We start from the raw sequence: 15,518 nt of genomic DNA, 5'->3' as shown, positions 1-15,518 counted from the left end.
TCTATGCTTTTTTACCCTTTTATTCTTTGCATTTTATATTTATTAACCAATTTAATAGTTTGTATCATCTAATAAAGTTTGAAAGTATTTTATTTTATAATTATAACTTATATTTTAATTAGAATATATAATATTTTATAATTGCTTTTTATATACATATATTATTGTAATTTTACTTTTTATTTTAATGAAAAATTACAAGTATTTCTATTACATAATTATATCATTATAGAAATTAATAAAGTAATTGTTTATAATTAATTTTTGTGTTTATAAGTTCTTATAATTTTTAAAAAAATTAGTAATAGTTTTACTTAATTTTAGTATAATAATATTTTTTTTATTTTTTATTTTTTTAATCATCTACAAAAGGTCGACATATTGCATGTAGTAATAAACATAAATAAATATAAATTTAAAATATTTTATTAATATTATTATTATTTATTATATTTATAAAAGGAATTTGTTAAGTAGGTGTAATTTGGAAAGCAAGGTTAAAATATATTTTTCCTTTAACTTTTCTTCTTAAAATGACCAAAATGCCCCCATTAATATGTTAATTTAAAATTAAACTATTGTAGATAAGCAACTTTATTTAGTAGTAAATGCAAATAAAAAAAAAGTTGACTGTTTAGGTAAAGAGAAATTAAAAAGATGATAATATAAAAAAAAAAATCTCAAAAAAATTCTAAATAGAAATGATTTTAATTTCAATATAATTTTTGAAATAACAGAAAGTAAGTGATTTCACTGTTTAGTGTGTAGTTAAGTAACTAATGAAGAATTGGATTATTTGCTTGTGTTTTAGACTTTGAAAGCAATTGAAGGAGTTGGAATTGTAATTTTAATCAGAGCATGGTTAGGCTCTCTCTTCCTAATTTCCCTCTGTTATTGTTATATTTGTAGCTTGGTTGGCTTTATCCTGCAAGTGTTCTTCTCATACACAGTATCAATTTTAATATTTAAGCAGTTAGGGTTTTCAATATCAATAACCCACCCAGTTTGCATGGCTTAATTAGGGATCTTTTGTGGTACTGCTATGGATGTATTGTAGCTCATTGCATTGCATGGTTATATGTCATTTCAATTTTATTTCATTTGTTATTTTTGGTTCCTTTTTTTATTGGCACTTCCTTTTTTTTGACAGGACGGACATGATTCTGAATACCCAAAGCAAAGCACTGCTGATATGACAGCTTTTGTAAGTTGTTAAGCATCTCCAAGAGTTAATGGTTTTGTTCTATGTTTCATTTATGTGAATGCCAATAGTAATAGTAACTGGTTGTTGCTGTAGATTGTAACATTTGAAAAAACGATTTTAGATTATTAGTTTAATGTCTAGAACCATTTCTACTTATTTGGTCTGTACCAAAAGTCCACTATGAGAGTGGGAGTATGCAATTGTTGCTATTGTCTGTCAACTTTTTACCTTTTTTTCTTCTTTTTCTCTCTCTTCAGGTGCAAAATCTTCTCCAGCAGATGGTGAGTTGTGTACTCTAGGCTCGTAGTCTTGCAATGCTGATTTGCAGTATATATTTCACTTCTCTTAACAAGAATTTTGTTTTCAGAAAATTAGGTTCCAGACAATGTCTGACTCCATCATTACAAAGAATATCCTTTGTATTCTTAGTAAAGTATCCTAATATTGAATGGTAAGCTTTAATGAAACTAATTTCAGAAAATGGTAATTCATATTAGTGTTTTTTCCAGGAAATAAAATGATTCGGAATGGACAGATGACAATAAATCTTAGGTGGTGTCATGTTGCTAACTTACATTCCTTATGGACAAGCTTGCAAGGAATGCTTTTGAAGATTTGATTAAGGAATTAATGGGAGTTTCAAAGTTTGGTTTTGCTGAATTGTTTGTGTTTTGAAGTGGTCTTTATAATTCATAAACAACCCTGTTATACTATAAAAGGCAAATCAAATTCAAACTCATAACATCAGCGCAGGTGGTAAGTTATTTGTTCACACAGCTGCATAATCCTTTTCTTTATGAACTGAAGAATGTGTACAATTTGCGATGTGACTTTATGCAACTTATGTACATTTGTGATTGAGTGGTGTCATATATATGTTTCCAAGTCAGGATGGACAATGATGCCAATTGTATCACCTTACATAATTATAATTATTGCTGACTTGCCCATTGTAAAAATTGCTCAAGTAATGTTTTTCTTAACGTCAAGCACTTGATGAGATGGGAAACCGTATAAATGAGTTGGAACAAAACATCAATGATCTAAGAACAGAGATGGGAGTGGAGAGCACTCATCACCTGTGGCCCCTGTTGCCCGTGCTAAGCCAACGGAAGAAGAATCTAACAAAGAATAAGGTTCTGCTTGAGTTACATTTGTGTTCTACTGTCTTGTTTTGTTTTGTTTTGTATCTTGTGATAATTCAGGATTTTGTGACTGTGTATCTAGTGATCTTTCTGTTTATTTGACACCAACAAATTTATTTGGTCTGAATAGACTTATGTTTAATTATGAATGCAGACATTGTATATAATAAACATGTTTCTAGCACCCTTTGCACCTTCCCTTCCTTTTCCGGTGGAAACTCATGTTTGAGGTGGAGTAAGCAAATAAAAAACACACACAAATATATTAACAATAGCCACACCAGTGAAGATTAATTTACATAAAATTACAAAAAACAGACGAAAACAGCATTCAAAGTAAAAAAAACATAACAAGCCTGAGGATCATAACTAGAAGGCAGAGTAAGGAAATGAAAGAAAGTGCATGTTTGAGTTGCTGTTCTTTCAAATTGTTGTGACAGTCACTTCAATACCCTTCCAACCCTTTTGCAAACTTAATTGAGTCTTGAGAACATCGACTCAAACATGCAGAAAGCTGAAATTGTTCTAAGAATTACGACAGCGAGTGATGGTGGGGCAGCCACGGGTGTAAGGATTAGCTTCTGCACCTGGCTTGCAGTTGTAGTAGGAAGCACCCCTCCTAGAGCATGGCACAGTGTTACGTTGCAGCGCCTTGTAGCTTATATACTGTGAGGTTGCTAGAATGCGCCGGTGGGACTCTGAGTCCATTCCAAACTCACCCTCTTCCATGCACTCCTCTATGGAGCCTTGGCAAGGTGCTGTTGTCTTAGGCACCAACCTTAGACGGTGCTCACCTATTGCACCTACTATGGAGAGACTAATGGACATAGCCACCAAGAACATGGCCAAGAGAAAAGAAGCATTTGACATTGTTTTGAAGTGAAGAAGATGGTGCTCTTATTCTTGTATAGAGTTTCAAGTCTTCCATTCATTCTATTCTATCCTTTTATAGAAGCTTACTAGGAGAGTAGGAACTGGTAAACTTGTTTTAGAAGGATTTCAGTTTTATAACAAGGGACTATTAAATGTCACTTTTTCTTTTCATGACATTAAAAATAATAAGTGTTGGAATAACATATAATAATAATAATAATACTAATAACCTAGCACCTACAAATGAGGAACTCGTTTTACAACCTTCTAGTGATTTGGAAGTTCAAATGTGTTTCAATTGCTAAGAAGAAAAAGTTGGGTACACGATGAATAAACCATTCAAAACCTACCAAGAAAATGATATTAAGAATGATTCAAAGCATTAACTAATTAACTTTGAAATGTTTAAGTGTTGGGCTTAAGATGTATGGATTACGCAGATGGCTAATTCAATATTTTGTGGAGTCTGAGGCCTTGAAATTGATGTTGGGTTTGAAATAATGTTTCTCACGATAGGCCACTATAAGTCATTTTACCTGCCGAATTCCGTTGGCTAATTGATATTGAAAAACAGCTTCTTCTGAAAGCAAGGAATCGTGCTTATCCTAACAGACAAACATCAATAGTAACATAAGCTCCAATGTTCCAAAGTTGCCATCAAATGTTATTGGTGTAATAATAAGTTTCTAAATCGAATGAGTGTGTAACACAGGGTTGGTTTACCTGTACGGAAATTAACTCCTTTTTAAGAATATTGTGGTTTAAAAAATTTATGGAAAAATTGAAAACTATTTTTAAAATAAATTAATACATATATGCACATCAACACAAGTTGCTTCAAGTAGGAAAACTTGATCCTCCTTAAATAAAATCTTGGGTTTGAGTTTTACGAGCTAAACTTGTAAATTTTGGAAGTTTATCCGACTTAGCTTAGATCACTGGCAGAGAAAAGCTATACCCTTGTAAAAAATATTTATATCATGCATTATAAGTTTGTTAACTTTTATGATAATTAATTATTTTATAAATCATATCAATAATGATTGTGATAGCATAAATCTCTAAAATTGTTTGTGTTTTGTAAGATTACTTAATTATTAGAATGTGTTTTCTTTTTAAATACATTAATAAAATTTTCAGTTATTTGATAACACACTGATAAAATTAATATATATACAAGTCAGTCATCAATAATTTAGTTCTTAAAATTTGAATGCCGATAAAAAAATAATAAATAATTTGTTTAGACTTTTAAAGATGATATTTTGAAATTTAAATTATAGAAATTATATTATCTTAAATTTTATTTGTTATTTTGTATATTAGAACTTTGATATGATTAAAGTTAGATTTGTCAGATTATATTATATATATTATTTTTTAATTAACCAGATCAATCAATGATCCAATGATCATATCATTAATCAATTGATCAATGTCTTGCCAAATCAATTTTCTTAATACTATTCAAAATAGAATCCTAATAGTTATACAAATTTGGATTATTTCAAGACTATTACTTAATAAATATAAAATGAAAACCTTGGCAGCTGACAGTGTTATTTTCAAACAGCATGAATATAAACTAGTTTAACTAGCTGTAGTTAAATTCAGATGCATTCTCTTGTCAATCTGTAATCTGTGTCTAAAATTACACAACTTCGCTCAAGTACAACACTACTTTTTTACGAATAAACTACATGATTGAATTGTCACCAAAATATTTTATCAACATTAATATTCCTTCGTAACATTTTCTTTGCAATTGTCTGTAGTGATCGTGGAGGAATGGATGTACAATATTTAGTTTAATGGTGAAGAAAAAATGCTGCTGTGGGACATTAGCAAGGACGGTGATACCAGGATTGTGTGACACATGGAACAGGGAAAAGAATAATACTAATTTGCACCCTCTGAATTCTCATCTTTCCAGCTTGCTTAAAAGTGCTTCCATTGGTGGTAGCTCCTTCACAATTTGCTCCCAATCAGGCACACCCTGTAAATGCATTACCACTCATTAATATGTTACTGGTAATGGTATCAAGGGTAGTGAGTCAAGTCCAACCATGTTCAGTTTTTCATGACATCTAGGAAACTAATAAATGACAATTCCACAACAACGTGGAGAAAAACTTCATAAGTTTACTCTGAAATGGAACTTACTCTCCCTGATCTTCGAACTCTTCCATCTAAGCGCAGTATTATGTACACATCTTCACCAACTGAAACTCCTTCAGATTTTTGCTGATCTCTTATCCACCTAGTTAAGTTAGCATACAACTATTAGCTGACATCAATCCATCCACCCTTTGACATCCATGTTGAGGCTTGTTTCCTCCCCTCGTTTAATGAAAAAATACATTACAATGATAGCTAATATACAAGAAATCAGAGCATAATACCGTTCCCATTCTGCAGGAGACACAACCTCAGCCTTGAACCTAATTTCAGATTTCAACTTCGATTTTGCAGTTACAGACTGTGCTCGCTTCTCAAAATCTTCCTAGCAAAGTCTTATGGATTAGTGTCATCTCATCAAAGAAATAAAACTTTTGGATGAATAGCAAGATATATATGAAGGTACATGGTTATATCAAGTCTTACCCCAATGGATGGAAGAGCTTCAGCAGCTTTTGGCTGCAGACCAAATCCTTTTTTCTCAATTTTTGTTTCCCGGCCTTCTCCCCAGATAACAGGAACTAACAGAACACCACGTCTAAGGAGATCGGTGCGAAATCTATCGGCTCTTTGCATAGCCAAAGACACTGTTTCCTTTTTTCCTGCTAATATAACCTAAAACCAAAGCTTCAGTTAGAGCATGGAAGATTCATATCGAAAAGGAAAAGAACAAAAACAAAGAGAAAACAGTATACATTACAAAAGAAAAAGCAAATAGTCATAACGTGATAATCATTACTGTCACTAGAGCTGGGCATAGTTACAGAAAGGAGACAAATGGGAGAAGAGAAGTCAACCCATTTAATGCCACAAATATGTTAAATGTTGGGTTGGGAGCATTTTACAGCTCAACTTCATGTTATCAGTGCCTCTCATTTACGTATGAATTTCAAGATTAAAGTACCACTTCAGAAGGCCAGCATTGTAAAGAAAGGAGATAATGTCAATTTTATTTTTTTTTATCAGCAATAAATGAATAAAATTAAGGGGATACTTAAGGGGTATCCCAACCCGTGTACCACAGCCACAAAGTTACACTTCCACAAAAGAAAGTATAACCAAAACCCCAAGCCTACAAAAGGGAATGCCAAACCCAAACCAGCACTTATAAAAGAACCAAATGACAGAATCAATAAAATAACAGCACCCAACACCCAACTGCACTCCAAAGAACAGCACGGCAACACCTAAAAAATCCTAACACTCTTCACCAGTTTTCCAAGCTGCTCCCCACGGCACCCTTCAAATCACACCCTCTCCAATTGAAACCTTCATTCCTGCACCGACCCCCCTACACATACGAATTATAGCAGTCCAACCAGCCAACCAGTCCACCTTGACACCAAACAGCAATTACGTAACCCGACATAACGCCTTGGTTACTCATTGCCACAGCTTCACATTCCTCAACCAAGCTATCTCCACCACCCGAAAAGTGTGGCTCAAACCCAACCTTAGCTCCCCTCCAAAGCATCCAGCCTTGATCTAATCACGCCCCGTGACTCCGGAAAATGCAGGAAGACCACCCTACCACCACAAAACAGCTGTTCCCATGTTATGACTCCTTTATAAAGATGCTACGTGTTCCTGCAAAAGATGATTGAAGACCAACCCCAATACAGGTAACAGCAGCTAACCCCTAAGGGATTCACTCCATCACCATCACAGGTTCCAACCGAACCATAACCTTCACATGATACCAACCAGAAAAACCAGCTTCTTCAGGAGACCCAAAACAAGGAAACATTAGCAGCTTTTAATGCATATAATTGGGTTGAAAACCCAATCTGTAAAAGAATAAGAGAACGAGTGGGCTTTATGCTTTAGCCACAGCCAAGACTTAAGTTGGGCCCTCTGGAATATTTCCTCTGCATCTACTACCCCTTGCTGAAAGGTAATCAGATTCCTCTGGTCCCATATACTTCTAATAACATTAACCCAGACCCCTTTCCAGATCTTATTCTGCTTGTTACTAACTTGAAACAAGTGGAAACTTAGGAAATGCCGCTTAAGATCATGATGCTCAACAAAAGAAATGCCTACCCACTGAAGGCATTGAGACCATACCTGTTGAGCATATTTACAATCCATGAAGAGATGTTGACAGGTCTCTTCCTGTAGCAGACACAAGGGGTCTTGGATGGATGGTAAAAGTCTTGGATATTATCGTAACTTGTATTAAAAAATGAACTCCAAACAAGATAAACAACAGAAGAAGAAACACTGATAATGGTGTCTCACCGACAAATTTCAAATAATCATCATAATTATTTATTACTCAGAAGCTACTGATACTTAAAAGTTCAAATAGTTAGTTTGTCCTGACAGAGATATACTAGTGTTTTTGGATGGCCAAATACATATAAAATACCTTTACAGAAAAGGCTTGCTTTTTTATCTTTTATTATTGTAAAGTTGTATATTATAATAATAGCAATTTCGTATAATTATGGTTCCATACGTTCATGATTCCCCTAGTCATTATATATGTTGAGCAGCATGTAAGATAATTTTATATATGTAGGGCTTCAGCAAAAAATCACAAAAGAATGACAATTTTGTAGCTAAGTTGTAAGCTTTGCATGTGGGAACAGGATGATCTAATTGTACAAGATTAGTTCTAATTTAAACCAATTGCAATGAAACCATGCAACAAGAAAATGTCAACAAGCCACAATGCAATATTGCATCTGAAATATAAAAAAGTTACAACTCACAAGTTGAGATTTGAGCCAGCTAAATTACTATTTGAAAATGTACTGAGGTAATGAAACATTTATTAAGAGTTTTAATTTTTTCTATCATTATATTTTTAATTTTTTTTTCCTTAAAAGACATAACCTTTACACTGTGAGAGATTTTTCAAATCATATTATAAAACTGAGAATTTTGATAAAGCTATTCCTTCCTCCCTCATAAATGTCCCATGAGTGTGTATGACTTTCTTTTTGTATGAAATGCCTTAATATATAATGCATAAGGTAATAATCACTTAATATGCAACATGCTTGTGATAATTTCAACAAGTAAATGAGTTAAAAATTTATTATCTTGCATGTATCTATGTATGTATAAAGAAAAAAATAATTTGTTTGTTAGTTGCCATTTATCTTGTGTTGAAGATGGACTATTGTGAAGCATCCCCCCCTATTTCTATGCTTCAAAACCTAATACAGAGGAAATATTTCAATCATAGCAAGAACCCCCTCCTCCTAGAAATGAGAAAAACAGAAGAAAAAGAGATAAAAATAAACATGTAAATACTAAGCAAAAGGAAAAAGTCCAACATGTGGTAGAGACTAGAGACAGAGAAAATATCAAAAGAACATAGATACTAACTGGTCTAACGGTATCCCGTAGCTGCACAAGTTCAACTACTCGATTAGTTGAAAGCCGCAAAGGCAACCTTGATAGTGTCTCATCTCGAGATATTTGTACAAGTTGTTCCTCCTCTTTTTTATTGTCCCAAAAGAACAATGCCACAAGAACAACAATACCTGCACAGCTGATTCCAGTGCTTAGTCATTTAATGAAGCAACGTAAAAGGTATCATCATCACACCCCACAATTATCTTGAAAGAAAACAAACTCAGAGAGACAAAGAGAGAGTAACACACTAAATTTAGTCAATATAAATTGATTCAGAATTGTTTGTTAGCAAGTTAAATATATCACTATTCACCTCCAATATTAATGGCAGCATTCCCAGAAGTTGCCAAGAGATCGGGAGCACCATCACCACCACTAATTGCACGAATTAGCCTGGGCACAGTAAGAAACAATGATATTCCTGCAGCTGCTGTCAGTGCTACATAAAAGAATCTCCTAACCCCACGAAATGGTGCTTGAACTTCACTAATAAGTTTTAGATCTCGCCGAAAACTGTAGCCAATATCCTCCCCACCAAGCCTAGCCTGATTGTGTGGCAGAACAGTAGGAATCATTGTTAAAAACTTCAAATATTTAACATTCAATTAGACAGAGTTACAATGAGGAACACAAGTTCCTTTCAAATGACTTTCCCCCCTGTAACCCTGACTATTATATTATCCCTCTGAATGATATCCTTTCATGTTTCAAGCTATCTCAACAGTAGCAATGGAGGCATGGGGTGGAAACATAGGAGAGAAAGACTTTATTTTATTAATGGTTTTACAGAATAAAATAACCTTCATTTAACACCTTAAACTTTTAGGAAACTCGGTCATTAACAGCTATGCACACAATATCAGACAACTTAGCATTACAAAATCCTTGATAACAAACTAGAAACCTCTTCTTGTAGTTCCTTGAATTCGGGCAAAACTCTGAAGGAGGCCAAATCGGGATCATTGAGTATGGTAGCAAATTTCAGGTTGTATTCCCTCAAAGCAGTGCGGAGACAATCAGCTGCTTTCTTTCCTTCTCCCCTTCAAGAAAATAATAACCAATGTAAAGAAAAAAATAGAAGTATTAGCTAACCAATGCCCTGATTAAATTGCATGGTTTTTTCATATGATTTATTACATCAAGAAAATGCAAGGAACAGAAAGAAGTCAACAATTTTAGAGATGCCCACTTGCTTAGTCGTCTCGTTGCTAAAAGCCTAGGAAGTCCCAGGATTAGGAATTAAAACTCACAAAAGACATGTGGTGATGGCAAGTAGATACCATACCTTACCATTTCACAACATACAAGTTCCATGACTCAAGTAGTGGATTCAATCTGATTGAATAAGAACCACTGCCATATAGCATCACTAACAAATTCTATTAAACCATTGAAATCACTAATTACCAACTGAAAATTGTGTGATCCATTCTAAAAAAGCATTATACCTGTATGCATGGCAGCAAGCTTTATTGTAGAACGCAGCTTGGGCCTCCACTGGATTAGGGTTCAAGGAAAGTGCAGTTTCAAACTGGGTTAAAGCATCTTTAACCTGAAAAAAAAAAAATCAATTAAGAAAAAGGAAAGAGCTTTTAAGGCCCCACTTAAACTACATGATTCTGCTATAGAAGAATTAGGAGAGTGGAAGAAAAGGTTGAAGATAATAATAATACCCGTCCTTTGGAGAAGAGCTCGAGACCCAAATTGACGCAGGATTCAGCCGTTTGAGTATCAGCTTCTGGGGTCTGTGACGAAGAGCATGAAATCAGAGAAAATTGAATTTTTTTGCGTGAACGTAGAAGAATCGTAGTGTGAGAGGGAATGCATGGCCTTGTTATATTCCTCCAATTTGATTCTGAGAAGCACACGAATTGCTGCACTGCAACCACAGCCATTGCCAAGTTTCATATCTTGTTTTCTTTAAGTGTTACTGCTATTAACGTGTTATCCAAACATGACACAATCTCAACCTTCAGTTTTGGCCAATTCTAGAAACGGACGATGAGGATCTCATGGTGCAGAGCTCCCTCATTTTGATTTTAACGGCGTCGTTTCACCAAATTTGAACATCAAACTCTCTGTAAATTACTCAAATTTTTAGTTTGCAAATAAATTTATTTCATTTTTATTCTCAAGACCACTCTGTCTAAAGTTTTGTTTAAATTAGTAATTGTTTCGTAGGATTAAAAAAATAATTATTTTCCATTCCTAAATTATAAGAGATTCCTAACAAAAGTTACTCAATAGAAGCTAAATTATTAAGGTTTTGTTTCAATTTTGAGTTAATTAATTTCAACGACAATGCTTTCTAAGAGAGAAGTTACTTTTATTGGACATTGACATTGAAGATTTAATAAAAAGTAAGATTTAATTAAGATTTTAATATAATATTTATACAAACAAAAAACTGAAAGTACTATACTATTTTATACTAGTACAACAAAAGGAGACTTGTGCCCTTTTAGAGACATCCATAAACATCTAAAACAAAATCAGTAGAGGAACTGATGTGACATGCAAATAGCCTTTATAGTACAATTGTTATTGCTTGATTGCATATAGATACAAATTGTTCTCTTGTACAAATTGTTCCATGATTACTAATGGCTCCAAATTCAGATAGCACGTCACACTATCTTAAAGACAGTTTAAGCTTCAGCGGCCAATGTTCAAAAGGGAAATTGGATTTAGAAAATCCACAGGCTTATGACAGTTTGTCCACATTTTGTGAAATCGGAAGCTTATTTCTTAGAGTAATAATGGTACGCAAGGCTAGATTGTGAAAGTGCTGGAATAGCATTTATTTCGTGAAATGGATTGAAACATGGTTTTTCACCTTAAATTGACTCTACTAGTTTGTTTGTTTATGTTTTCACATTAAGAATGTGATTTGTATGACATGTTGAAAATTAGATATCTATGTTCTATCCAAGTTTGAGAAGGTGGGTGGGTAATTTAGGGAATGATAAGAAATTAACCAGACAAGGCAAAATTATTATGGTATACGGAAGGTACACTTAGAAATCTTGCATCCCTTTTATTTTCTTTCGCAGCTGTATAAATATCTAACGGCTTTGCAGATTAATCAAAAGTGGTTAACTCTGTTACTGCAAGTTTAACCATGTTATCGGTGAAGGGTGGTTAATACACTGTACAGTTAATAGAAGTAGTACTTAACTTTGTTGAGTAATTGATTAATAAACACGTATCTCATACGATCTTTAAAAGATTTGGAAATAGCCTAAAATAGGCAAAACAGAAACAAACAACTACTACCGCCTAAAAACAGTGCCAGCAGCATCATACAGCAGATGAAGACCACACCATGTGTTTCTTCCTGCACCCATACTTCAAAAAAAATACCTAAATTACACAGTTATAAAGTGCAGAAGTTAAAATTTATGATTTTTTTTTATTCCAGAATGTACAATATTGGACAATTTGAAATAATGCTGGAATTGAAATTTTGTATTTCAGATTCTAAAATCAAGAATGCAAAGAACAAGAGTTACGAATATGGCAACCATTACTGATCGACTTAATGGCTGTGTGGGAATCGTTCTCAATAATAAGCTTAGAGAATTGCACTCAAGAAATTGAAGCCAGAGGGGCTGGCAAGGACGGAAACGGAAGATATTGAAAAGGCAGATATATAGTATTGCTCGGACCAAAACCCTATTTCTCCACTTCGTAAACCGATCCTTGTCATTTTACAAAATACAACAGTATTCATGAACCTTAAACCAAACTTTTAATAAAACCAATTCTCAAAGAAATTTCAACTAGGAGGAAATACCTTATTCAAAGTAAAAAAAAAAAAAAAGATCAATTATTTTGCTCAATGTAGCGCTTGGCTCCCTCCAAAGTATTCTTCAGCAACATTGTGACAGTCATTGGACCTACACCACCAGGAACAGGTGTAATCCAACCTGCAGTTTTAGATGCTTCCTCAAAATCTACATCTCCAACAAGCCTGTAACCAGACTTCCTTGTTGGGTCATCAACAGCATTTGTGCCAACATCTATGACTGCAGCTCCAGGTTTGATCCAACTTCCCTTGATCTATTAACATAAATAATTTCATTATGCATTAGCGAACTCTCCATTAGGAAGAAGATTGGTGGCAGTAACTACCACATGGGATTTCAAAAATAATCAAAAGATTGGCAATAATAACTTGAAGAGGCACAAAATTTACAAAAACTGTGGCACTTTTTGTGCAAACATTGTTTATACCAATGGTACAATATCATGATAGAAATTTCTTGAGTGCAATTCTAACAGATCCGGATAGGTACTACTAAGGACAAGGGGCTGCACAAGAGAAATTTAAAGTAGGCTATTTAATGTATTTGATAGCTAATGATATCCATGACATTAGAATAAGAAATTCATGTTCCAAGGGATAGAATTTGAAACTCCACATTCCACAACTATTGCACAAGGACATAAGAACAGAGATGCAAATAAAGGAAAATATATTTTGATAATTACCATCTTTGGCTGTCCTGCTGCTGCAATAACAATATCTGCTTCACGTATGATACTTTCTGGTTGACTTGTGTGTGAATGTACAGTAGTAACTGTAGCATCCGCTTTCAAAAGCAGCAATGAAGCTGGTAAGCCAACTATGTTGCTTCTACCAACCACAACTGCCCTTTTTCCCTTTATAGTTACACCACTTCGTTGTAATAGTTCAAGACATGCCTGCACAAACAAAAACGTAAATCAGATTTTGAGAGACTATTTGAAAGATAACTTGTCAGTAAACAATCTTGATCGGTAAGATTTAAATAAAATAAAAAAATAGAACAACCTTCCCATAGGTTTAGTGTAGTGAGGATCACAGAGTTTGCTAACAAGTGTAAGAAAGCCTTGTAAAATGGGAATGATGAAGAATAGATCCAATACTTTTGTTCTAAATGATTAATAGAGTTCAAATATTTTCATACATACATCACTCTTGGCCCAAGTTTATCATTTCTCTAGAACAACAAAGGATAAAATCATCATATCAAACAACAATAGCAAAAGCTAATTTGCATGCAGAAATTATGCTCCAGAAAACAAATTTGAAAAAAAAAATCCCAACACCAATAAATTTCAGTAAATAGAAGATATACCTGAACGAAAAAAATAGAGGAAGACATTAGTGACTAACAAGTTAGTTTGTTGTTTTTAAACAAAAAGTTATTTTGCTATAATAGTAGCATTTCCCCTCTTCTAATCTAAGTAGCCAAGCTCCAAACACTTGATGATTTGTAAGAAGAAAAAGACTACATTAAAAAGGAAGAAAAAAAGACATGCGAAATTCATTCAATAGTTGACATATTAATTGAGTGTAATCCAAAATGTTTCAGATTGAAGAGCACTTTGCCTTGGGAGTGCATGGAAGGAACAGGGGATCCCTGCCTTTCATTGCAAGCTTGCCAATGTTCAAAGGATGAAAGCCATCCACATCCTTCTCAAGGCTAATTTCAGTCAGAACTGTCTCTTCATTTATGTGCTTAGGCAACGGAAGCTGAACCAAAATACCTGCGGATATAAACAAACCAACAGTCACAATTAAAAAAAAGGCCCAAAACAAAAAGTATAATCAATATCTAAAATAATACATGCATGAATTGAAAAATGTATGTCTTACACTAACCATGTACATCAGGGTTAGCATTCAACTCATGAACTTGCTTTATTAGTTCAGCTTGGGATACTTGTTCTGGAAGGTCCACATCGAAGGAATTGATTCCCAATTCAGCGCACGCCTTTCTCTTCATTCCCACATAGCTTTGTGAATCCTTCCTGTGCCCTACTATCACCACTGCTAATCCTGGAACCTGCAACATTTCCCCCACACACATACAATCGCGAATATTTACATGATCGAAAATCAAGATTCTTGTTTGTTATATTCAGTTTTGATGAAACGAAAATAAGGGCTTACCTTGCCGTATTTTTGAGAGAGGAAGTGCACCTCGTCGGCGATTTCAGATCGGATGGTTTGCGCAACGGCCTTGCCGTCGATAACGGTGGCCATTTGATCGGTAAAGGATCAGAAAAACGTTTCTTCTATTACTCTTATCACTTCAGAAGTTGTCTGAATATGAAACACCTCACTACTCGTCGTTTCGTGTGCAATGTATCACACGAGTACATGCACGTGTAAAATCTAATAAATATTAAAATATTTATTAAAAATTAGTAGTCTTATAAAAATACCTTAATTTATAATAAATTATAATGTGTTTTATTGAAGTTCGGATACTTCTCTTGAATGATGTGTCCGTGTCAGATACACGTATCGGACACGACATTCAAAAAAATATTTATAAGACATGTATTGGTAAAGTGTTCAATTCAAAAAATATTTGTTGAATTTCTGACAATTTTAGCATGATCCTAATACAATTTTAAAAAGGAAAAACACATTAATTTTTTCAAAACTCAAACTTATTGTATGAATTTTTGGTATGATTATAAAAATAAGAAACAAATCTTATTGAAATAGTCATGAAAAATATCTTTCTGCGAAAAAAAAAAACTGAAACATATTTGTGCACATAAATCTTTATTCTCAATTTATACAATCCATAATTATATAATATATATGTCTATGTGTCCTACATTTTAGAGATTATACCTATCATAGTTATTTTATGAAAAACAAAATACCTGATTTTATGTCTTTCTAATAGTTCAACTTTATTTTTTAGTTTGCAAATCACCTTAGAAAACTTACATTTAAATCTAAT

General features: G+C 33.6%; 2 protein-coding genes and 1 pseudogene across 3 annotated transcripts; 1 reads left to right on the top strand and 2 right to left on the bottom strand.

The window, feature by feature from the left end:
* Positions 1-742: 742 nt before the first annotated feature.
* Positions 743-2,351, top strand: LOC137814726 (heat shock factor-binding protein-like; annotated as a pseudogene).
* A 2,452-nt stretch (positions 2,352-4,803) lies between these two features.
* LOC137814725 (protein LOW PSII ACCUMULATION 1, chloroplastic) lies at positions 4,804-10,725 on the bottom strand. 2 transcript variants are annotated; one of them, XR_011081676.1, is made up of 9 exons: positions 10,443-10,689; positions 10,218-10,321; positions 9,674-9,809; positions 9,083-9,314; positions 8,740-8,897; positions 5,827-6,015; positions 5,625-5,721; positions 5,386-5,482; positions 4,804-5,218 (listed from the first exon to the last, which is right to left on the bottom strand). XR_011081676.1 is itself a non-coding variant. In XM_068617609.1 (9 exons), the coding sequence occupies exons 1-9, from the start codon at positions 10,662-10,664 to the stop codon at positions 5,144-5,146; spliced, it is 1,314 nt and encodes a 437-aa protein (XP_068473710.1). In that variant the 5' UTR covers positions 10,665-10,725; the 3' UTR covers positions 4,804-5,143. The 2 variants fall into 2 exon arrangements, 1 of the variants encoding a protein (XP_068473710.1); XM_068617609.1 differs by having other exon boundaries at positions 5,625-5,725; positions 10,443-10,725.
* Positions 10,726-12,403: 1,678 nt separating this feature from the next.
* Positions 12,404-14,921, bottom strand: LOC137814724 (bifunctional protein FolD 2). Its single transcript, XM_068617608.1, has 5 exons — positions 14,711-14,921; positions 14,420-14,603; positions 14,147-14,304; positions 13,264-13,476; positions 12,404-12,831 (listed from the first exon to the last, which is right to left on the bottom strand). The coding sequence occupies exons 1-5, from the start codon at positions 14,801-14,803 to the stop codon at positions 12,595-12,597; spliced, it is 885 nt and encodes a 294-aa protein (XP_068473709.1). The 5' UTR covers positions 14,804-14,921; the 3' UTR covers positions 12,404-12,594.
* Between the last annotated feature and the right edge of the window lie 597 nt (positions 14,922-15,518).

Source organism: Phaseolus vulgaris, chromosome 1, assembly GCF_000499845.2.
Source record: "Phaseolus vulgaris cultivar G19833 chromosome 1, P. vulgaris v2.0, whole genome shotgun sequence".
NCBI lineage: Eukaryota > Viridiplantae > Streptophyta > Magnoliopsida > Fabales > Fabaceae > Phaseolus > Phaseolus vulgaris.
Note: the sequence above shows the minus strand (reverse complement) of the source record. Positions and strands in the feature narration are given on the sequence as shown.